The sequence below is a fragment of the Oryzias latipes genome, chromosome 11 (assembly GCF_053564925.1).
Source record: "Oryzias latipes strain Hd-rR chromosome 11, Olatipes_Hd-rR_3.1".
Classification (NCBI taxonomy): domain Eukaryota; kingdom Metazoa; phylum Chordata; class Actinopteri; order Beloniformes; family Adrianichthyidae; genus Oryzias; species Oryzias latipes.
This window is the reverse complement of record NC_136247.1, coordinates 30002006-30026250: the sequence shown is the minus strand read 5'-3', so window position 1 is coordinate 30026250 and position 24245 is coordinate 30002006. Positions and strand designations below refer to the sequence as shown.

The 24245-nt window shown below is 43.3% G+C and overlaps 1 protein-coding gene across 35 annotated transcripts in view; it reads right to left on the bottom strand.

Annotated features, from left to right (window-relative positions):
• LOC101162652 (focal adhesion kinase 1) overlaps positions 1-24245 on the bottom strand; it is a 107273-nt gene that overhangs the window by 61074 nt on the left and 21954 nt on the right. For 7 of the 35 annotated variants that reach the window (XM_078955226.1, XM_078955229.1, XM_078955227.1 and 4 more), the window contains 15 exons: positions 21685-21932; positions 19911-20080; positions 17810-17897; positions 17462-17541; positions 17266-17328; positions 16485-16539; positions 6003-6143; positions 5752-5829; positions 5575-5682; positions 5108-5225; positions 4840-4894; positions 4055-4119; positions 3810-3896; positions 2876-2896; positions 1592-1648 (listed from right to left, as the gene is read on the bottom strand). In XM_078955226.1, coding sequence (XP_078811352.1) covers positions 1592-1648; positions 2876-2896; positions 3810-3896; positions 4055-4119; positions 4840-4894; positions 5108-5225; positions 5575-5682; positions 5752-5829; positions 6003-6143; positions 16485-16539; positions 17266-17328; positions 17462-17541; positions 17810-17897; positions 19911-20080; positions 21685-21885 — 1387 coding nt within the window. In that variant the 5' untranslated portion in view covers positions 21886-21932. The remainder of the gene's footprint in view (positions 1-1591; positions 1649-2875; positions 2897-3809; positions 3897-4054; positions 4120-4839; positions 4895-5107; positions 5226-5574; positions 5683-5751; positions 5830-6002; positions 6144-16484; positions 16540-17265; positions 17329-17461; positions 17542-17809; positions 17898-19910; positions 20081-21684; positions 21933-24245) is intronic. The other 28 variants (XM_078955235.1, XM_078955240.1, XM_078955238.1 and 25 more) reach the window with 9 other exon arrangements.

The window sequence follows — 24245 nt, the reverse complement described above, 5'->3', positions numbered from 1 at the left end:
CACACTGTTGATGTTGCCACTCCTAATACTGTAGCAGTTTCTGGTTTCATGGTTTTTTTCTGTTTTCTCAGCTTAATGATGGCTCCTTTCACCTGCATGGAGAGCTCCTTTGACCGCATGTTGTCTGTTCACAGCAAAATCTTCAAAATGCAGCACGAGTCCTCTAATCAACTCCAGGCCTTTTATCTGCTTCACTCATGATGACATAACAAGGGAATTGCCCACACCTGCCCATGCAATAGCATGGAAGTCAATTGTCCAATGACTTACCAGCCCATGAAATGAAGGGATTGTGTTGAAAAATGCTTTAGTTTTTCACATTTTTATACAATCTTTTTGTTCAACCCATGGAATAAAAGCTGAAAGTCTGCACTTCAGTGGCATCTGAGTTGTTTTATTTCAAATTCCCTGTGGTAACGTACAGAAACTACATTAGACAGAATGTGTCTCTGTCCAAATATTGATGGTTCTGACTGTAGACTTTCTCCAGATCTCCAGAGACAGTGTGTCTCTCTCTGACCTTCTCTGTGTTTCTCTATCAACATCCTCAAAGCAAAGATTGCATCTGTAGTTCTCTTTCTTGGCATGAAACCATCCTGCTGCTCACAAATGTTCACTTCTGCTCTTAGCCTAGCTTCAGCTACTCTTTCCCATCACTTCATTGTTTGGTTCATCAGCTTGATTCCTCTGAAGTTATCACAACTCTGCACATCTCCTTATTCTTAAAAACGGACTCCATCACACTTCTCCTCCATTCCTCAGACGTCTTCTCACCACCTAAGATCCTGTTGAACAACCCGTCAGAACCTCCACTGCCATCTCTCCTAGACACTTCAATACCTCCACAGGTGTGTCATGCCCCCCCCTCACTTCCCATATACTGATCTTTTTTACTTCCTGCTCCACAACAGTCACCTCTTCTGTTCTTTCTTCTCTCTCACTTCCTTCGTTCATCAACTCTTCAAAGTATTCTCTCCATCTTTCAATACGTTACCATCGCTGTCCTTCATCACCCTAACCTGCTGCAGGTTCTTCCCATCTCGGTCTCGCTGCCTTGCTCATCTGTATCGGTCAGTCTCTCTGCCTTTACTACTCAACCTAGCACACAAGTCATTATAAGCCCCTGGTTTGGCCTTTGACAGCAACTATTTTATGGTTTTATGTTATGAATGCAGACAGAAAGAGTCTAACGGGTAAAAGTCGAGCTAAAGAAGAAAATAAAAGTAAAGAAAGGTCAGAAGACAGAACCAAATGGGAGGAGAGCAGAACACAGTCCATTTTAAAACTGACCACACATTTAAAAGCATAAGCAGTTTGAAGCGGCCAACACAGAACCAAGACCACAGTCCATCAGATCTACGGCCAAGCAGCATATGGAGGATTCTGACGGACACAGGAATGAATCTGACAGATGCATCTGCCTCCTGCATACAGGGCTCTCTAACCATAAATACATCAAGATAAAAGCGTCCAACACAGAAAAAAACAGGAAGATTACTATTTAGCACTGGTGTGCAACAGAAGCTGAAACTGGGATATTCTCAAAGCTGACGCCTGTCATGCAAAGTTAGAGCTTAGACTGGTGACTTACTGGAAGGCATGGTGTACGTGTCCTCTTCATCAACTATCTCCGCATAGTCATCCGTCTCTGAAATGTTAGAAGACACAAACAATGTCAACAAGCTGAAAGACGAAGAGCCGGCTTGTAGATTGAAGAGGAACAGACGTACATGATGTCAGTAAGCAGCAGAAAGGCAGAAAAGAAGCAAACGGCTGACAGAGTTTCAGCAGCTGGCTTCACCCACACAAACACTTGGCTGCTGAAATTCTGTTTGTGCGAGAGCAGCTGGAGGAGGAGCAGCGGGGAAAAACGACAAGCAGAGGCCAAGATTTCAAAAAGGAAAACAGATCCACAAAATAGTGAAACGGCTGAAAGAAGAGGGGGAATAAAAGATAAACGAAAGGAAACCTGAAGGTCTGCAGAAAGCAGCCAGCAGGAAAAGAGGAAAGCTGGAGTCTTTCCTAACCAGATGGAGGAGTTTCAAACCAAATCAGCGAGCAGACTCAGCTGTTCCCTCTGCAGGAATCCTTTAGCTTCCCATGTTCCCAAAGCTTACATTTATCTCCTGAAAGTCAACTTTTTGGAGAAACTACAGGCCTCTAGCCATGAAAATAAGGCACACAAGAAGGAAAAAAGTGTTTGTATCTCTAAGCAGAAGTGAGCATCAACCATGGAAGTTGGAACAGAAACAACCACAGTTTGAATTTGGACTCCAGATGTTGAATCAAAGAGTCGTGTCTTTGATTCAATGCTTGTAAATACCAGTCATGTTTCACATTAACACAGAAAAGCCACTAATGAGGTTCCAGACAGAGCTGAAGCAATAAACTATTTCCATAAAACTGGAATTTTGTAGTTATGGAATATTTTGTGTGATGGATTCCCTCTCCTCTTCACTTCCAGCTGTACTTACACAATAAATGCTAAATGTCCTTTTTCCTGGTCAGCATGTTTTCTCTCAAACCGTGATTTCTGACAGATTCTACAGATCCTGTGAGTCTGCATCAGTGAGATCTTGCTGGTGGATTACAGGCAGAAATGCAGGCGTTCATGAATTTCCCTGCTGCAGTGAGAGTCTGTGATAGCGCCAGCAGATAACTGTTCCTGTGTGCATGTCAAGACAACCACCTTCTGTGGAAAGTCCCTTCATGCTAACTAAAACCTGTCTCAAATCCAGAACTCAAAGCGTCTCCCACATTCACAAAACCGTCGGCATAGAACCAAAGACACTAGAGCAAGCTCAATCCTGGTGCTGCTTGTGGGACAAGACAGAGACGGAGACGGTGGACAGACGGATAAACGGCTTGACTTTACCATCCCCACTAAGATCTTCTGCTGGTTCCAGGACAGCATGCAGGAAACAGGAGGATGAAACCGGCAAAGAAGTGAGAGAAGCAGAAGAGGAGAAAAGGAGGTTAGACACACACAGAGAGCTGTGCAGCATCCAAAAGTCCAAAACTTAGCAAGCAGTTAGTTTAAGCTCAGATCAATGTGGAGGAAAAGAACTGACAGGCTCCAGTGCTGCACAGCAAACAAAGCAGGAAGATCGCGGAGAGCAGATCTAGTGCTGGTTTCCACGAGTCCTGGGAAAAAATAAGCTCTAAAAGAGTCAGAGCTTCTGTCCAGACTGAGTATGAAAGTCCACTAAAGCGCTGCACTGATACACAACGGAGGAAAAACGAAGACAAACGTCCAGCAACAGGGAGGACTTCACACAACTGCTTGTGTCCGGCTTCATGTTCATGCTGTAGAAATGTCCTCTGGACATGGTGATGATGTCAGTCATCCCCCTAAATATCTGCTGTTATTTTAGGGACAGTCTCTCATAGGGACAGCTAGAATGCAGCAGCATCCCAGTCTGTTCTAGCAGCTCTACTTCTGTGATGGAGAACAGAATAAAGCAAATCTATCAAAGAAAAGAGATATTTTTAAACTATAGAAAGTCCCATTGGTCACACAAAGCTTCACATTTTGTGTCTGATACTTTTCAGATCAATATATTCCCTGTTATTGGGATCAAAACATATGGGATTTTATGCAATCTAGACAAGGGCAGCGTGTAACCAAACCAAACCAGAGCAGATTGTGAATTCAAACATTCAGGATTTCCTTTGTGAAGCAGAAATCTCTGCCAAACAACCAAAGTATTATTCCATCCACAGAAAAACATCCGGCTTGGATGGACTCCACTCATCAGATCCATTCAGTCCTCATGTCAGTTCTGGTGCACATGCTCTGTGACAGATACCGGCCCGCTGCCCATCGGAGCACAGAACAAAGGGGAGGAGCAAGCGCCGAGCTCTGATTGGCTTGGGAGGACAGGATGTCTCTACACCTTCAACCAGTTGGGTGGGAAAGACGGCCACAGAACCAGGAAGAAAAACGGCAAATTGATGCAAGTGGATGGAGAGATGAGAGGAAGAAAGGAAGAAGGAGAAGTAAAGACAAATCTGTGAGCAAAAGAGAAAAACAGCAGAGCGCTGGGAGACTTACCCGAGATGGAAATAGTCCGTACACCACTCTTCACTGCTTCTAGCCTTTTCTCATTATTCGACAGTCTGAAGACAAAAAGAGCCGTTAATTCAGCATCAGAACAGAAGGAAACAGAGAAAAAGCCTGGTCCTGCTCTTTGTTCTGCTGTTACATGAAGACGGGCAGACAGGAACAAGAGCAGGCCAGTGTTTAGGAAACCTGAAGTGGAAAATATTTGGCCCCTAAAACCTAGTTCCTTATTTGAGCAAAGACACAGAGTGGAGGAAAAACGCCACGGCGGGAATCTGAACCCACCTGAGATGGAAAATGTGCAAAAACGAAGCTTTGAAGGTTTTGGAAAATGTCTTAAAAAATTCAACCGTCATGCAAATTAGAGTTCAAATAAGATCTAAAAGTGATTCATATCAAAATGCTCAAATTATGTCTACATTTCAGGGTTATGGACTTTTGAAATGTAAAAAATAAGTGAAATCTCTTGCAAAGGTTTAATACCTTTTGAACTTTTTTAATTAATTTGACATCTTTATAATTATTGGCTGGGAGGACAGAAATAATCAAAGATGACGTTTAGAAACTAACAACAGGTTTTTCTCCAGAAGCCATATATTTTCTGCTTTAAGCTTTAACCATCAACAAAATGTATTCATTCAACTTTATGTTACCAAGAATGAAAAGAAAAAATTATCTGCAGGATCTGCTCTGCAGCTGGAGTGTGATGAGGATTTGCTGGAAGTGGAGGAACGTTTCTCTATAAGACTGTTCTCAGCATAAAAAGGTCTTCTTACTTTGGAAGGGAAGGCAGCGCTCTGTCGCCCTCTGCAGGACAAACACAGACATCACCTTTAAACAGCAAGAAGTAAAAGTAAACCATGAAGCTGTTCTGTAATATTACCCACAAACCATTGGAGGAAACACGGTTTCCCTTCTACAGACTAAAAAGATTTGATTTCTTCAACTCGTTCCAGGAGCCACGACACACTGCTGCTTGAAGCAGCTGTAAAGCTCTGAGTGATTGTTCTGTGGCCTGGTTATTAAGGTGGAATGACTCGCTACCTTTATGAATTCTCACAATCAACGAGTGAGTTTCCATGGAGACGAGTCGGCAGTAGCCGTCAATCAAGTCTGCTAAGTTCTCAGCCATGGTAAGTGATGCTGTCGTCACTGTGAGAGGCTGCAAAAACACAAATGCATCCGTTATTCCAAGCAGAACACACACACTCACAGCTAACACACAACAACACAACACAGCTCTCCAGGCTGTTTTCTAAAACCAACGTGACTGTTGTCATTCAATCGATAAAACTTGACTTTTGAATCTATCAGTGTCATAAAACTACTGATCTGGTAATAAAAATATTTTAAAGCTAAATATAGATACAGCTTCAGTATCAGCAGAAAAAAAGCTGAGCGGCCACATCTGTGAAGCCGAAACGTCTCCATCCACATCTGCACAAACTAACAGCAGTCCTTAAATGGTTGGACTCATTTAAGGTGGTATGACAGAAAGAGTGTGGGCTTACCTCAGCAGCTCCCGCTACGTTCAGCTGTAACATGCCTTTGCGGTCTTTCTCCTCCATGGCCCAGTACTGGATGGACTGAACTTGAGTGAAGTTTGCTAGATGTGTGGGCTGAAAACAGACAACTAAGCACAAACTTGACTGAATTGATCGAGTTCCAACGTGTGAAGCTTCACTTACGGTTGATCCTTTATCTGTGAGGTAACTGATGCCTTCTTCTGGTCCAATGGCCAGTTCCACCTGGATCACCCAGCTGGACTGTTGGAGGAGAACAGTGGAAGCAAAAGACAAAGCAGGAAAAAGGAGAAGAGAATGAGACATAATCTCTGCAGAACCTCCAGAAGGGCCTGGCCTTCCACAGGAAACATCTGCCTTCATGTGGGAACAAGACTTTAGAACAGAATAAAGATGCTCAGAAAGCACAGACCTACCCCAAGGGCACATTTGAAGAACTCCTTGTCATAGCGGCGAATTGGTGCAAGTACCTCCAAGAACTTGAGCATGCAATGCTCGTCATCTAGATTGGCTACCTGCTTAAACGTCTGCTGAATGAGCTTCCGAAGAGTTTTGGCCTGAGCAAAAAGATGACAAAGATCAAAGCAAACTCTGATTTAGAGGCCAACACTAAAAGAAATCCACCAACAATCTTCTCTTTTTCACTGCGTATTTAATTTATTTTTTATCAGACACTGGTTTGTTTTGTAATATAAAACGTGCCGACATGTTTCGGTGGAATGTCTTCCACCTTCATCAGGGTCGTCATCAGGTGGTGGTGTGTGACGTCTTTAAAAAACAGCTGATTGGGATTGAGGCGGAGTCACCTGTCAAACTTTGACAGGTGACTCCGCCCCTTGATGTCCGTTTTCTGCTGGAGGATGTTGCTCCAGGTGTGGGAGAGCAGGAAAGCCCCTCATCCCTGTTCATGGAAGTGTGGGCTCGCTTTCTTATCTGCACCGCCTCCAGGATCCATCTGCGGTGTCTGTTGTCTTCAGTGCGGAGGACTATGGCCTTTTCCCAGTCCATGATGTGGTTTTCCTGCTTGCAGTGGTCCGTTATGCTGATTTCACATTTTCTTGTACTGCCTGTTGTCGTCAGTCCCAATCAGCTGTTTTTTAAAGACGTCACACACCAACACCTGATGACGACCCTGATGACCCTAGGTTTCCTGTGACGTCATTTCCGGGTGAGCTATTCCCAGTGCTAGTTGTGTGACTGCTGTCCTCTTGTTTGGCATTAGCCTGACTACTATTGCTTACTCTAAGGGTTATCTGGGTTAATATTCACATCTAGTACCTTTTATTAACGAATTCACCACTGTTAAACCGCTTGCTGTTCACTTTCTCATTTTGCTAAATAGACCACTTCTCTTTACTTAAACACCGCTAGCCTTAGCTTAGAACCTAGTATGGCCACCACCACTCCTTCCGCTTCTCCTCCTTTCTCCTGCCCCATGTGCCATATGTTTAGTGATGATCCTGCCTCCTTTAGTGAAAATAGCGGTAGTTGTGTTAAGTGTAGTCTTGTGTTAGACTTGGAGGCCAGGCTGGAGCAGTTAGAAGCGCGGCTCCGCACAGTGGAAGCTAAGCCGGCTAGCCAGGTCGTTACTCGTAGCACGGGCCGCGCTACCAGGGCTAACTTAGCTAGCACCCCAGCGCCCTCCCAACAGCCGGGAGACAGTCAGGGGTTTGTACCGGTTGGGAGGAAACATAGTGCTAAACGCAAAAACTTAGAGCACCCGAGACTCCACGTTAGTAATAGGTTCTCCCCCCTCAGCGACACACCCGCTGAACACTCAACTCTGGTTATAGGCTCTTCTGAAGTTAGAAACGTGGAGCTCCCAGCGGCTACAGTCAGGTGTTATCCGGGGGCCAGAGTTGGTGACATCGAGGGGAACCTTAGGATGTTAGCTCAGAGTAAGTCCAGGTTCCGTCGAGTCGTGATTCACGCAGGCGTTAATGATGCCCGACGGAGACAATCGGAGGTGGTTAAGTTAAACGTAGCTTCGGTGTGTAAACTGGCTAAGACGATGTCCGACACTGTAATTTTCTCTGGTCCCCTGCCGAACTTAGTCAGTGATGAAATGTACAGCCGCTTTTCATCATTTAACCCCTGGCTTTCTAGATGGTGCCCAGAAAACGGCGTTGGTTTTGTGGATAACTGGAGCGCGTTTTGGGGGAAGCCCGGTCTCATGCGGAGAGACGGCGTCCATCCCACTCGGGACGGTGCCGCTCTTCTTTCTAGAAACATTTCTGCTAGCCTTAGTCTGTTAACCTGACAATCCAGAGACGAGACCCGGGCGCAGAGCAGCAGTGTAAAACGCTCCTCTGAGCCTCCCTTAGGGTTAGTGCCGGTGCAAAACCCATGCAGGGAAAGTCAAGCAGGTCCGAGCTTTAGCTTATGTGCTGAAAGACAAATGAAAGGAGCGCGTCTTAGAAACCTTAAAGTGACAGACAGCAGTTCTCACAAGCAGAATTATGATGTCATTAAATGCGGTTTATTAAACATTAGATCCATTTCCTCCAAGTCCCTCTTAGTCAACGAGTTAATTACTGATAACAATCTTAGTCTTTTAGCCTTAACAGAAACTTGGCTCCAACAGGATGACTATGTTAGATTGAATGAAGCAACCCCCCCCACTTATGCTAACTATCAGAAATCCAGGATTTCAGGGAAAGGAGGTGGTTTGGCAGTAATATCACAGTCTAGCTTACTTCTCAGCCCTAAAGTTAAAAATGCTTATAATTCATTTGAAAACATCATATTGTCTTTAAGTCACCCAAACAGGAAAACTCCAAAACCTGTTTTACTCATAATTATTTATCGCCCCCCCGGCCCATATTCAGAATTTTTAACTGAGTTTTCTGACTTCCTATCGACTATTGTCTTAGATTCTGATCAAATTATAATATTAGGGGATTTTAATATTCATGTTGATGACCCCAGTGACTGCCTAGGAAAGGCTTTTGCAGCTTTATTAGATGATGTTGGTTTCACCCAAAGTGTGAATGAACCCACTCACTGTCATAAGCACACCCTGGACCTTGTTCTAACCCATGGGATAGAGATCAGCCAGCTGAGTGTCCTTCCTCTTAACCCCATCATTTCTGATCACTTTCTGATTACCTTCCAGTTTACACTGGAACATCCTTCTGCCCCAGTGAATAAGAAACAGCTTAGAAGAACCTTAACTGACCGTTCTGTGTCTGAGTTTAAACACACAGTTCAGCCAGTACTTAGTGATATTCTGAGAAAATACTCTGAGACCAGCTCCCATAGTATCAGTCCTAGTATAAATGACCACTTTGTTAATGATGCCTTACAAGCCCTCAGGAGTACACTCCATGTTGTTGCCCCCTTGAAACCTAAGTTCGTCAGACAAAACCGAGTAGCACCGTGGTTTAACGCTGAAACTCGTTCTCTTAAACAAGAAACCCGTAAGTTGGAAAGAGAATGGCGCCGCTCCGGTTCAGAGCAGTCTCTGGATATCTGGAAACATAGCCTATTAAATTATAAAAAAGCTCTGCGTAGAGCTAGAAGCCAGTACTATTCAACCTTAATATCAGAGAATGGAAACAATCCAAGATTTCTTTTTAGCACTATTGCTAGATTAACTCGCAGTCAGAGCTCAGTAGAACCACATGTTCCTGTTTCTCTCAGCTCTGATGATTTTCTTACATTTTTCGATAGTAAAATCTCAAATATTAGACATAAGTTAAATCAATTTATTCCTACTATCAGCCCAGAACAGGCTGAAGCGGTAGAAGTGGAGGCATCCATAGAAACCTCTGTAACATTAGACTGCTTCACTGCTGTGGATCAAGTGGAAATAACATCAATTATTACGTCCTCCAAATCCTCAACGTGTCTGTTAGACCCAATTCCCACTAGACTTTTTAAAGAAACTTTTCCCCTAATTAATGATCCCATATTAACGATGATAAATGCCTCTCTGGAAACGGGTTACGTGCCACAGTCTTTTAAATATGCAGTTGTTAAACCTCTTCTGAAAAAGCCCAGTTTGGATCCTAGCATCTTGGCCAACTATAGACCGATATCAAACCTGCCCTTTATTTCTAAAATCCTAGAAAGAGTTGTAGTTAAGCAGCTTTACTGCCACCTACAGGACAACAGCCACTTTGAAGACTTTCAGTCGGGGTTTAGACCTCACCACAGTACGGAAACTGCACTAGTTAGAGTCTCTAATGACTTGTTATTGGCCTCAGAAAAGGGACTACTTTCTATTCTGGTCCTGTTGGACCTCAGTGCAGCCTTTGACACTATCGACCACGGTATTTTACTCCATAGATTAGAGCAGGACACAGGGATCAGAGGATCTGCTCTCCAGTGGTTTAAATCCTATCTGTCCGATAGGTATCAGTTCGTTAATGTAAATGGCCATTCCTCTCAGTGCACTCGAGTCAACTATGGAGTCCCACAGGGCTCAGTCTTGGGACCGATCCTGTTTACGCTTTATATGCTACCCCTAGGAAACATAATCAGGAACCACAGCATTAATTTTCATTGTTATGCCGACGATACGCAGTTGTATTTATCCATGAAGCCTGACCAGAATGACCAGATAGAGAAACTGAACGCCTGCATCAGTGACATCAAGACCTGGATGACAATTAATGACCTCCTCTTGAACCCAGAAAAAACTGAGGTCATTATACTTGGTCCTAAAAACCTCAGAGATGCTCTGTCTGCTCAGATAGTCTCCCTGGATGGTGTAAGTATAGCCCCCAATTCCACAGTTAGAAACCTTGGGGTTTTATTTGACCAGGATTTATCATTTAAGGCTCACATATCTCAGGCGTGTAGAACTGCCTTTTTTCACCTGTGGAATATTGCTAAGATCAGAAATCTACTTTCTAAGAGTGATGCTGAAAAACTCATCCATGCATTTGTTACGTCGAGGCTGGATTACTGTAACTCCTTGTTAGCAGCGTGTCCTAAGAGTTCCTTAAGAAGTCTCCAGCTTGTTCAGAACGCAGCAGCTAGATTGTTAGCAGGAACTAGCAGAAGAGATCACATCACTCCTGTGTTAGTTTCACTTCACTGGATCCCAGTTGATTCTAGAATCCAGTTCAAGATCCTCCTGTTAACCTATAAGGCCTTACATGGACTGGCCCCGTCCTATATTAAGGACCTCATAGTCCCTTACCATCCAGTCAGAACACTTCACTCACTAAATGCAGGACTGCTTGTGGTTCCTAGAATTAGTCAAAGTACGGTTGGAGGTAGAGCGTTTAGCCACCAAGCCCCTGTTTTATGGAATAAACTCCCAGCTCATGGAAGAGAGGCCGACTCAGTTTCTACATTCAAAGCTAGACTGAAAACATTCCTCTGTGGACAGGATTATTATCAGACTAGTTAGTATTCAGAGATTATTTAACTTAATGTTAATTTGTTTAAATTAAACTTAATAATAACTATTTCTTTTAAAAGGCTGCTAGAAGTTGAAGCTGGGGTAACTATGGTGCACTGGGGTTCTGTCCTCTTTTCTCATCTACTTCTACCCTTCCTCTCCTCTATTCTTGATCATTATTCATCATTTAGTTCTCCATGCCTCTGTTTGGTGCAGTGATTCATGTATTGTCCCTCTTTCCCCTCCTGGGGAGTGGGAGTGCTTCCAGACTCCAGTTGGTTCATCCGTGCTCCAGTTCCTGACCGAGTACCTCGTCTCTGCTCCTGCTCCTACACCTGGCTGTGGTTCCTGTCTCCGGCTCGACTCGCGCCTTTGACTGTCCCCCCAACCACGACTGGATGAAGCTCGTCTGCTGGACTTTATATATGTAGTTGTAGATTTAGATAAGTTAATTCTTCTCTAAGAGTTCTGGTAAATCGCCTGTCCGTCCTGGGGGAGGATCCCTCCTTCATGTGGGCACCCCTGAGGTTTCTTCGTTTTTTCCGGAATCCGGTTTTTTTGGGAGTTTTTCCTTACCGCGAAGGGGGGTCTAAGGGCAGGGATGCCAGTATAGCTTAGTCAGTTTGTTAGTTCATTTTAGTATTTTCCTATTGAACTCTTTGTATTCATGATCCTTTTGAGTTCATGTTTTACTTCGAAGCCCATCGAGACGACTGTTGTTGTGATTTTGGGCCATACAAATAAAATTGAATTGAAAAATTGAATGAAGGTGGAAGACATTCCACCGAAACATGTCGGCGCGTTTTATATTACAAAACAAACCAGTGTCTGATAAAAAATAACTTAAATCCGCAGTATAATTCTATAGACACAATCAACCTCTTTGAATCAATACTCTTTTTCAGTTAGACCCAACAGAGAATTTGACTTCAATAAAGATCAATCTCTCATTGTTAACTGAAACTTAGTCAGTTTGAGTCAAACGAACATTGAACAGTCCGTTAATCATCAGTGCAGATCACATTCATGTCACAGAGCTTTCAGACAAAAGTCTAATCTATTTGAGGTTTTTTTGTCTTTACAGCATTCACCCCATAAATGAAGGCAGAAACTCTGCATTCATGTGAACACTCCATGTACAGCTGTAGAACTACACATTCCCCCTGGTTCCCCTTCCCCCTAAATGCAGAGGCTGGTCCATGTGCAGATTAAGATTAGGATTAGAGGGGATTAACTTGATTATGATCAGAAAGAAAGCACAGATTAGCAGTCAGAGGTTTTACATCAGAATTTAGGATCTATAATTAAGATCAATTAACATCCAGATGTATGACCAGACTCAAGTGTTCTGTGGAGCACTAATGATTCATAGAACATAGACCTCCTCACGCTGACACGCCTGTACTCTCATTCATACTCTCTGAAATATTAAAAATCATTTTCCTTTCAAGAAAATTCATTTACTTTTGTTTTCAACCCCCCCGCCAGCTGTTAAGTCACTAAGCCTTAGGGATTTAACAGAACTACAACCACACACCCCCAAACACACCATGTGTGTACTTGTGTGTCCGCCTGATGTCGTCACACATTTACTACTGCAGGAAAAAAGGGAAACTCTAAAGCCCAAACACAACCAGCTTACCAGACAAAAGTTTGTCTCAGAGAAAAGGTCATTTAAAGAAGTAAACGTCTAAAATATATATTATATTATATATAAAAATTTGAGAAGTGTTTGATCACGGTCGTCTGAAACAACATGGAGTAATAAACCAAAGAGCCAAATAATTTCAAGAAATATGACACCTGGATTCCTGACTTTCTCTGTATGTCTGACGTAACCTGAATAACAGCAGAGTTCTGACCTGCAGACAACTTGACCTCAACTTTCACCGCAGCTGATATCAGCTGAAGAAGGATATGGACCTGAATCTAATGTCTGCAGACACAACATGGAAGAGAACTATAAACTCTGTTTAAACCAGAAGAACGGCTGTTATCAGTAAAAGAAGAAATGCCAACCTTGGACAATCGCCAGTTATGGACCTAACCCTAACCCTTTAATTTTCCCCTACAGCATTACTTTATTATATAAAAAAAAAATAAAAATACAAAAAAATATTTAAAAAAAAGTAAAACAAATGATTAATCACTTATTGAAAATTGTTAAATTGATTGACTTTTGATGATAGTACTTCACAGGCTCCTAAAATTGATAAATTGATTAAAAAATCTTTCCTAATGTAGCATAATTTTGCACATGTTTTTATCTTTTGATACTTGATGAAATTTTGCTATGAAAATTCCTGAAACAGTGTTGTGTCTACTTTACTGATATAGTATTATGTTTTATTCATATGAATGGCTTTTATAAGTAACATAATCTGCATATAGTTCAGATGACTGATCTGCATTTGCCATGTTGATTTCTAAAATAGTTATTTTTGACGTAATACTTAAGTAATTCATCTTTGTCATGTGCTTTATCGATATCTTATGATTTTTAATTCTGTCTGATAAAAACTGGGAACCAGATATTGATAAATCATGTAATAAAATGGTTATAGTATAACGGGGTGGGATTATATAAGTTCGCTTCCTTCCACTCCCTTTCAAGCAATATTTATTAATGTCTAATTATCCTAAGTATGATTAGTTACTGAATGAATGTATAACTGATGATTATATTGCTGTTGTGTATTATTTCTACTTAATTGCTTGAAATAAACCATTTCAAATCAAATCAAATCAAAATGTTTCAAAAAATATGCTGTCATGCAAAGTAAAGAGACACTGTGTTGCACAGGGAGCAGCAACAGGCAGAGACCAGCAAACAAAGCATTTCTGGGTGGTGATGAACGCTCCTTTCCTCTACTGGGACGGTATGGGAGACACCAAAGGCTGCCCAGGTAACAGTTAGGGTTCAATGCTACACTCATATATACATTTATATACATCCGTGGGTGGTTTCTCCTCCAAGCTGGGGTCCTCCACCAGAGGCCTGGGAGCTTGAGGGTCCTGCAGTATCTTAGCTGTTCCTGTTCTTTTCTGGACTGAGAGGTCTGAGGTCTTTCCAGGTATCTGTTGTAGCCACTCCTCCAGCTTGGGGGTTACTGCCCCCAGTGCTCCAATTACCACAGGCACCACTGTCACCTTCACTTTCCAGGCTTTCTCCAGTTCTTCTCTGAGTCCCTGGTATTTCTCCAGTTTCTCATGTTCCTTCTTCCTGATGTTCCCATCGCTTGGCACTGCCACATCCACCACAACGGCTTTCCTCTGTTCTTTATTGTCGCGGGGTCCCGCCGGGAAATGATGCAGAGGAGCCAAGGTGAGTGTGGCCTTTCATTTATTTCAAGAACCATGAGCCCTTCATTTGCTCCACGCAGGGCACAACAGGTCATGTCACCTCCGTCACTCTCCCTTTTCACTTCCTGTGACACTTCCTTTTAACCCCTCCTACGGGGCGGTGCTCTCCATTAGGACACAGGTAAGGTCACAGGAAACAGTCTTCTACATAAAATAAATAACAGTGTGGGTCCCATCACCATCTGACGGTGCCACCCCATCCCATTTATCCACTACAATGCTTTGCTCTAAATTCTGATGACCCTACCAACAGACTTGCTGCTTAGGAACCTCTGCTCTGACAGATCTGCATTTCTGTGTTCAGTTTGGGCTCTTCATCAAACAGTCTGTTTACGATTCCAAATTAAAATCCTCTGTTCAAGCAGAAATATTTCTGTTCAATGTTTTTATATTCAATCTCAAAGACAAATGACTGAAACTATGCAAAGGTCAAACTGAAATCTAGCATTAGAAGTTAAAGAAGAAGACGTTAACCTGAAAACGTCTCCATGAGTTCCTAACGGCGTAGAAAGCAGATTCATCAAAGCATTTACCCATAATTCCAGAGGGTTACTAAGCAGAAATGTGGTGTTTCTCTGACAAACCTGAGGAATCAAAACAGATTCAAACTTTGATCTGAAAAGCTCCCAAAGGTCAACTCCACCAAGCTGTCCAGATGAACAAACACGTCGCTCCTTGCATCAGCCCGTTTACCACCCTAACCATCTGCTCTGGGGGGGGGGTTTGTAGGCAGAGTCCATTGAGGGAGCATAATCTCATTAAAAGACTACCGTCTAACCCTAACCCTTCCAGCTGGGGTCTGCCGTGATGAAGAGCACAACCACACAGCATGTGAGCACCAGAAAGACAAACGCCATCTTCCCGCTTATACCACCTGATGACCAACAGCTAGACGTCAGTCATCGTGAACGCAGTCCAAAAGAATTAGGTTTTTTCATCCCTTTGATTAGACTTCACTGTATTTTATTGTTCCATTTGTCAGATCCATGAATCTTATAAAAAGAACAATTTAAAAATGTTTTCAAGCTTTGAAGGAACCTGTCTAGATTTACTTCTCCATGCAATCTGGCGCCTTGAAATAAAGGTTAGGCAGCAGATGAGGGGAAGTAGAGACGTAAGTGACGAAAGGGGGGCTTGTCAGACAAAGGGGGGGCTTTAGATTAACACCTCCCCCTCCTTTGGCGTAGAAGACGGCGCCTTAAGGGTTCCACAAGAGCACAAAGCACACGGAGAGGCGTGAACAATCACAGCCCTTCAGCCTCTGCAGAGCATCTGTCGGCCTGCCGACCTCTGCGGGTCACGGAGCTTTAGACGCGCACAAATACATGCACACACACACATGCACGGACAAAAACATGCACACACACATGCACGCACAAATACATGCACACACACATGCACGCACACACACATGCACGCACAAAAACATGCACACACACATGCACGCACACACACATGCACGCACAAAAACATGCACACACAAACATGCACGCACACACACATGCACGCACAAAAACATGCACGCACACACACATGCACGCACAAAAACATGCACACACACACATGCACGCACAAACACATGCACGCACAAAAACATGCACGCACAAACACACCCACACGTGTGCACACACATGCACACACACATACACACGTGCAAACACACACCCAAACACACACATATGCACACACACACATGCACCCTCACACACACACACACCCACCCACCCACCCACATACACATACGCATGTACACGCACACACACACATGCACACACACACACCCACACACACACACCCACCCTCACACCCACCCACCCACATACACGCACGCATGTACACGCACACACACACATGCACACACACACATGCACACACACACACACACACACATGCACACACACTCACAAATGCACACATGCACAAACACACTACAGGTTCCTCTGTGTAAACGTGTGCCGTAAATGGATCACAGGCGCTGCTCATTAAGCATGTCTGATGTCAGCTGTACGACTGCGTCCAAACTGTGACAGTCATCAATTCTCTTGTTGGTACAAACTCTTTGTTGATGAACCAGACTCCTACTGAGGAAACGTAGTTTCAGTTCCACGTTTCAGGGGGAGAAGGCATGGATTCTCCTGAGTGAATCCTAATCTAAACTCCACCCTGATCCTCATCTTCTTACCTTGACGGAGTCCAGCAGCTCCTTTGGGAAAAAGCGCCTTAAACCAACATCTTTCCTGAAAAGAGAAACAGACAAAGATGGAGGCCAGAATGTTGTTGCTGATGTAATTACACTGAGGAATGTTAATTGGTGAGCACTCTGACATCAGGTGGCCCACTTTTCCTGTGGTGGGACACTGCAGAAGCTTCAGGCGTCCATGGAGACAAGCAGCTGAGCAGCAACAGAGAGCTTTGATGAGGACCTGATTATCTTCTGATAAGTATTCTGATTCACAAAAGAGCCCAGAACAAAGACGCCGTGAGGCAACGACCAGAAGAAAACAAAAACTAGAAAGACGCGAAGATGTGCAAAGCTCCGACGGGACTCAAACCAGTGACTCTACCCCCTCAGAGGGATAAATCCAGTCCTGTGGGAGGGCGAGGAGAGTGATGACATCACTGTTTCTATGATCCACCAGCAAAAACCTCACTTTAAGTCAATACGACGATCTGACAACCATGAACGACTCAAAAAGGGAAATACATTAAAACGTTTCCTACAGATCAAAATTTGAGAAAAATGTTTTTCTTCACTTTCCATAACGACCAGTATTAGAAAAATATTTAAAGATCTTTAGAAACGTTATTTTTGAGAAACAAACATTTAAAGAACTCATTCGTTGGGTTTCTAAGTAGAGCCAAAGTTCTGAAACCCTGAACTGAAGGACGGTGGAATAAAGCGATGGAGCCACAATGACATGGGCTACCGGCATCATTCAATAATAGAAGATTCAAATATTTACTCCAGTAGCTCATAATTGGATTTCTTGTCCAGAGCATTTCCCCTCATGTCTTTGAAGAACCTCCTAGAAAAGAGAAAAACAGATGATCATGTAGAGAACCCAACAAAAGAGGAGAACCGATGAAATTAAGTCTGAAAAACCTCCAGAGGAAGAAATCAGGAAGACTGCCGTTAAAACTACAGAGAAGCTTCTTTACCTGATTTCCAAACAGCCCAGCTTGAGGGCGACGTCCTGGTCCACCTCACCCCCCATTTCATTCATGTAGTCATTCTTGGCCTGGATGACAGAAATACACTTTTCATCTGCATCCGTCACTCAGATCAAGTCGCAATCAGTTTATTTTCATTTCATAGAATTCCCTAAAACTTTGTTTCTCCTCATTAAAGGGAAACCATAACTCTCACACCCAAACGTCTGCACACACACACCCCAATACACACAAATGTACACACAAAGTCCTACTGACACACATGACAAAGAACATGGCTGGTCTTTCAGCTCGACCATATGGCTGGCAGCAAGCGTTGGCTTAATGTGTTTGTACCTGATGGTAGAAGTAGTTGAGCGTGGGTCTGTCTTCTGTAAACTGCTGCACAAAACCCTTTGGTAGATACCGGATCCTCAGCTCATACCTGTAGAGGACGGGATGCAGGAGACGGAGGCCATCAGGAGGATTCAACAACACAAACCGAACCAGCTTGGTGCTAAATACTTAACACATGCCATGTGCTTTCTCATTAAACTTGGAAATGTTTTAAATATGGTGCAGTTTCATGAATAATGCAAAGACAGTCAGAGGAGGAGAAGAAGAAGAAAGAAGATTTGCCAAAGACAGAGCTCTATGCAAAAATGCAAATGACCGCAGGAAAATGGACTAGATGCCCCAAAGGGCCTATGTCACACAAAGTAGGGCCTATGTCACACAAAGCAGGGCCTATGTCACACAAAGTAGGGCCTATGTCACACAAAGTAGGCCTATGTCACACAAAGTAGGGCCTATGTCACACAAAGTAGGGCCTATGTCACACAAAGTAGGGCCTATGTCACACAAAGCAGGGCCTATGTCACACAAAGCAGGGCCTATGTCACACAAAGTAGGGCCTATGTCACACAAAGCAGGGCCTATGTCACACAAAGTAGGGCCTGTGTCACACAAAGTAGGCCTATGTCACACAAAGTAGGGCCTATGTCACACAAAGTAGGGCCTATGTCACACAAAATTAACTTTTTGAGCTTTAAAGTGTTGAAAGTGTTCATTCCTCACAAAAAACAAAACAAATTCTTGCATTTCTGAGTATTCCTCTAAAAACCTGCGCTCTGAGCACCAGCCCCTCCTAATCCACAAAAACGAGCGGGTCCTTGCGAGCGGATGTCGATTTGTGAGGAACCGTCCCTTCCAGGAAGAGTCTGTGCTGCCAGCTCCGCCCCCAGGCTAACAGACACGCCCACTTTCTCAGTAGAGCTAGCAGTGATCTACTAAACGCTTTCCTTTTATATGAACAATATGAACATCTATCTTTTCAAGAGTTCAGACATTTGTTTTTTGGGCGACACGCACAAGGAGAGAAAGGCGGAGCCTCAGAGATCGAGTCGTTTTAATTCTGGGTTGAAATCAAACTCAGGAAAGTAACTAATACTCAATAAAAATGTCTACCTTTGTGTGCCAAAGATTATACATGATCATATCCATGGATATGGTTTACTATACAAGGGTTAAGCATTAAAAAAGGCCCTTTTAAGAATTGTTACTTAGACAAAGCAGGCGTCTGGCTCTTTCTCTGTCTTTATGTCCACAGTGCAAGAGCCTTTCTCACAACAGCTGACCCAAAACTGCCATGATGAGGCCAACATACAGCACAACCATCAACAGATTTCATAGAGTAGACCGTTAAACCCATGGGTCACAGTATTTTACTTAACACTTTGCAGTAAATTATAGTGGCAACAAAACCAAATGCCAAATGGAAAAGAAGGAACTTTGAGTCTCATCAAAGGACAGATCTGTAAAGAAAAAAGTATTTTTCTAAGAGTAGTGTTTTTTCTGAACATATATGCTGCCACTCAGCACTTGAATTGCTTGTAAAGCAGCAAACCTTCAGGTCATCTACCTCAGATACAAGAAATCTTTGGAGAGGACAAATAATTGAAGTCCTGTAGGGAACAGGGACGAAGCTGAAGAGTAGGAACAAGTTTGTCACCATGAATGAATGGTTCTGTGAAGAATCGTTCTTGACTGGCAGGTAAATGCAGGTAATCTTTAACCTGCTTCGACGAATCATACAACAGAAGTTTGATCAATAGTCAACACATATTTGTTTCACATTGTGGAATCTGAAGGTCAGATTTTAAATTCTAAAAAATACCCATTTCATTTAAATTCAATAAAAGATGAAACAGTGTGTGAAAATACTAAAGTTCATGGATTCAAACACGAATCCCATCAACAATTTGTTGACTACTGGTGATCAGACACCAATGGTCCATTCAACATTTTCTGGCAGGCTTCATGAGCTGGCTGTTGCTTAGCAACTTGGCATGGTGGCATGAAGACACATTTTTACTTTTCAGAGAAATGACCAAACTTTGACCAGTGTTGTGTAACACTAGTGTGACAAACGCAGTGAGTGATACAAACGGGTACTTGCCTCCACTCCTCATTTGGCCGTGCCAGTTCATACGTTTCTCTGATGTGAGACACGCCCATATCTGGGTGGAGCCAGTGTACTTGATCTCTGGATTGGGTGCTACTAAGGCGAAGACCAAAACAGGAAGTCCAGCGCACTTTGTGGATGTCTAGAATCTTTTGGATGATACCCTGCAGTCAAAGAGTAAAAGACACAAATTGAGCATGGACGTTCCCTTGGTAAATCTATTCATCAACATCTACAAACATTTCAGACTCCGCCTTTGGCTGCCATCGATTTGATCCTAAAACATTAGTGCAGTTTTCCTCAAATCAAAGTTGCAGAAGATTCAATTGAACCCGTCACTTCCACCAAACACAGCCGACCCACTGTGTCTCCATCTCTGCTCTCTATTGAGAACAAGGCGAGGATTGGTTATGTCTGTACACATGAATGGCGTAAATGGTAAATGGCGTACACTTATATAGCGCTTTTCTACCTACAAGGCCCAAAGTGCTTTACAGTCACAGACCCATTCACACATTGGTGGTGGCTCCGCTGCCAAGCACAGGCGCCCGCCTGCCACCAGGGGCAGGGTGGGGTTCAGTGTCCCAGGGACACTTCGACTCATAGGCGGGCAAGGCGGTAATCGAACCCGCAACCTTACGATCATGGGTCGACCGCCCTACGTCCACAGGTAATTTAAGCAGGTTAACATGATGTTACCATCCTAAGTCTCAGACATCACACAACCATAGTAATGCTCACAGATGCATGTTTGATGGTATGTAAACCGCTGGGGGGACTGAGCTAGTTACTACAGGAGAGATCCAAGAAGAAAGGAGGGAATCTGCTGTAGCATCAAAGGCCTAAGAAGAACCAGCAAGTTCAAGCTTCATAGATGGCTCTTAAAGCCCACTACCCCATAAACTACATTTGTACAAAAAACCTAAAAAAGGGCCCCTGGGTGTCATGAAAACACATCCTCATTGTGCAGAGTTCTAATCGGACAGAAAACAGTCAATCAAAGAAAAGCTGGGGGCAGAAAAGGAAAAGGCTTTTTTTCTATGATGAAACTCTTCTGTCACACATCACACCTTTTTACACAAATGCCATCCCACCTGCACTCTCCTTCACTTCTTACCACTCTCCATTCCTCTGGACTGCTCACCCTAGATACTAGTAGATACTAGATACCTCCTGACCACCCAGACCATCACACCTTCCATTTCTATCATCAGACTGACTCATCACTATGATTCTTTTTAACTCCACTACACTCCTACCAAACTCCTCCTTTCAGATAACTCCTCCATTTCTCCTCCCGTCTGCCACCATGACAGAACAGTTTGAACCCTGCTCCTAAGTTTCTGGCCTTGCTACTTTTCCACCTGGTCTCCTGGACACACAGCATGTCTACCTTCCTCCTCTGCATTATGTCCACCAACTCTCTACCTTTTCCTGTCATAGTTCCAACATTCAAAGTCTCTTCTTTCAGTCCAACACTCAGACTTTCCTCTCTCTACTTCCCCCCCTCTCTCTACTTTTCTCTCTCTCTCTCTCGCCGCATTATTGCTCACACTCGTTCTATATTAATAATAGTGATCATTACTAAGACAATGGTAAAAAAATAAACTCATTTAACTTTTTTTGAGAAACAACATCAAATTAAGTGCTGCCCCCCCCCAACACACACACACACACACACATTCAAATATGTTCTTGCTCATAATGGGTTCCCCTAATCATGGTGTAGCATTGGACATAAAGGCCAAATACATTTGGGTCTTCTTACCCTGACATCAGTCGCATCTCCATATCTGATATTGGAAGACCAGAAGTTGTGTTCTATGTTTGTCTCAAAGTAATGGAAAACTTTCAGAACCCGGTCCATGGAACCAGCCATGGTTCGGTCCGCTCCTCCTGTACTCAGCAGAGACTTGGCACCTCCTAGGAGGATATTATTGAGGTGGGGGTCAAGGTAAGCTGTTGCCATGGTTTTCCCAGCTGCTGCCGCCGCCGCTGCTAGGTATCTGTCATATTCTGTGGAGCAAAAAAGAGAAAATCGGAGGCTTCAAAAAATGGATGAAAACGTCATTTTGAGAAACACAAAAGTCTAAATCAGGAATGTGAGAAATTGTGTGGCTGTTTGTTTTTATTGCTAAGGCTTCCTGTGCTGAATTAATAATGGTTTGAATATTATTTTGGCGTTTAAGGAGTCTCACACAGATCAGAGTTAGTACCAGTCTGACGGAGCGGCTGGTCCAATTCTGGGGACTAGCAGGATTTAGTCTGGGTAGGACAGATTCCAAGCAGTGTCCGTCCTACCCATTGTGGTGCCCTTGAGCAAGGCCCTTGACCAAATGTCTACTTAGAATGATGACAAAGAGAGAGAACTCAAAATAAATGTTCCCAAAACAATTCAATAAAAACCTTTCAAGTTAATCGGCCAATTAACAAAAACTCCTCATTTCACTTTGACTGCAACCACTGAACCATTTTTATTATAAAACATTTAACTCTAAAAGTAATAACAATAATGAAGTAAACCTTATTGTCTTTGGATTTAATCATGAATAATACAAAAACTATTAAAAAAGCAATGGCTGCTTAGAAGCACAAGAAAATTAAAAATGATGCATAAAGATGACACATCAAGTTACAAAGGATTCCAGCGACTCAAGACGTGTTCTGGTTGTTCATGTCAATGTCTTTGTCTTAGACGTCTGGTTACAGACTCTTTCCCAGTTACGTTTTTGTACAGCAAGTACTGTCCGCCTATCACACACGTGCTGTTTTTGGCAAAGCAAAACACAAAGAACAACAAGATAGCAGAGAGAAAACACACAGTCAGGGTCATTATGTAAGAACGCACGTCAGTTATGCAGAGAGGACAATACACCTCGGGCTGCCATTTTTCCTGAGAGAACTTCTGTCATTGACACATTTCCTGCTGTTTGCCATAGTTCACAATCACATTGTGTCAGTGCTGAGGCCAAAATAAAAACTGAGATAAAGACACGAGCAAACACTTTAGGTTTCATTTTTGTCCTCCTTCTCTCCCTGTTTCATTCCAGTTTTGTCTTTTAAAGACCCGCTCAGATGAAAATGCTGTGTTGGGTTTTTTAATGTGTTCTTGTAGAATTTTTCTCATGATGGACATAAAGAAAATGATGATTAAAACTGCATTTCTGAGTTTTTCTTTATTTAAATCGTTGTGAATCAGCAGATGACAAAATGCCATATGAAAAAGATCGTATTTGTGACATAGAAAATAGGCTGGGCGGGGCCATAAGTGCCCTGCTCCGCCCCTTTCTGATCATCCACCTGCAGATCCGTCTCTGTTTTCCTGGTCTGAGCTGGAATCTGGATCAGAACTGGACGGACGGATCTGATGTTGCTGCTGTTTGTGTTACACAGCTAATGTCGGGCTGGGGTTGCTAGAGGCTGTAAGCTAGAAGGTGAAAGTGTAAACAAATGGGTGATGGGAAGTGGAGCAGGGTTGCTCTGTGCCAACGGTGCTGACCACAACTCAAGGCCCGTACACACCGGGACGAATATTCGCCAGGCGTTATTCGCCAGCGTTTTTCGCCACGTTTTTTGTGTTCACACCCAGGCGATTTTCGCTGACGATGAGCCGAGCGAACATGCAATTTCATTCCGTGACATTAGATGGCGCTTAATGTAAAACAGAAATACTCCTGTACACAAGGTGGCGCTGCGCAACTTTAGGCTTCTTAAAGTCGCTTTTCCCTCAGAAGAAGAGAGTAAGTATTTACACGCTTGTCAGAATCAAACAAAGAAAACATGAATATTTCAAGCACCAGTAGCTCCAGCTGGTGCTTGTTAAGGGGATATTTTAGAATGTCCGTCATTATTTCTTCGCGGCAGTGTAGACGCTACTTGGCGTCTATCTTCTTCGCTGGTATGTGTGCTCAGCAAGGCAGTTTTGTGTTTGAGCGCCCCCAAGTTGTGTTTTACTGTAACTTCAGAAGCTCCAGACACGTGTGCAAAAGCGCCATTCTCATTGGTCGAATAGATTTCGACGCGAGGCGTCAAAAAAAAAAAAACGAACCCGAGACGTTTTTTTGTTTTTTTTTGACGCGTGGCGTTTTTTCGCGTCGGTGTGCACACTCTCATTGGTGCCCTTTGTTTAGTCACGAGGCGTTAAACGTCGGCGAAAATCGCCGGCGAAATTCGTCCCGGTGTGAACGGGCCTTCAGACGTGAATCTCTGATATACCCCTGCCGCTCTGCAGAAACTATCACAAGTTTTGGGATTTTGGCTAAAAACGGCATCATCATAAGTAAAAAACCACAGGGAAGACTTTGAAAACAAACACACACACACACACAC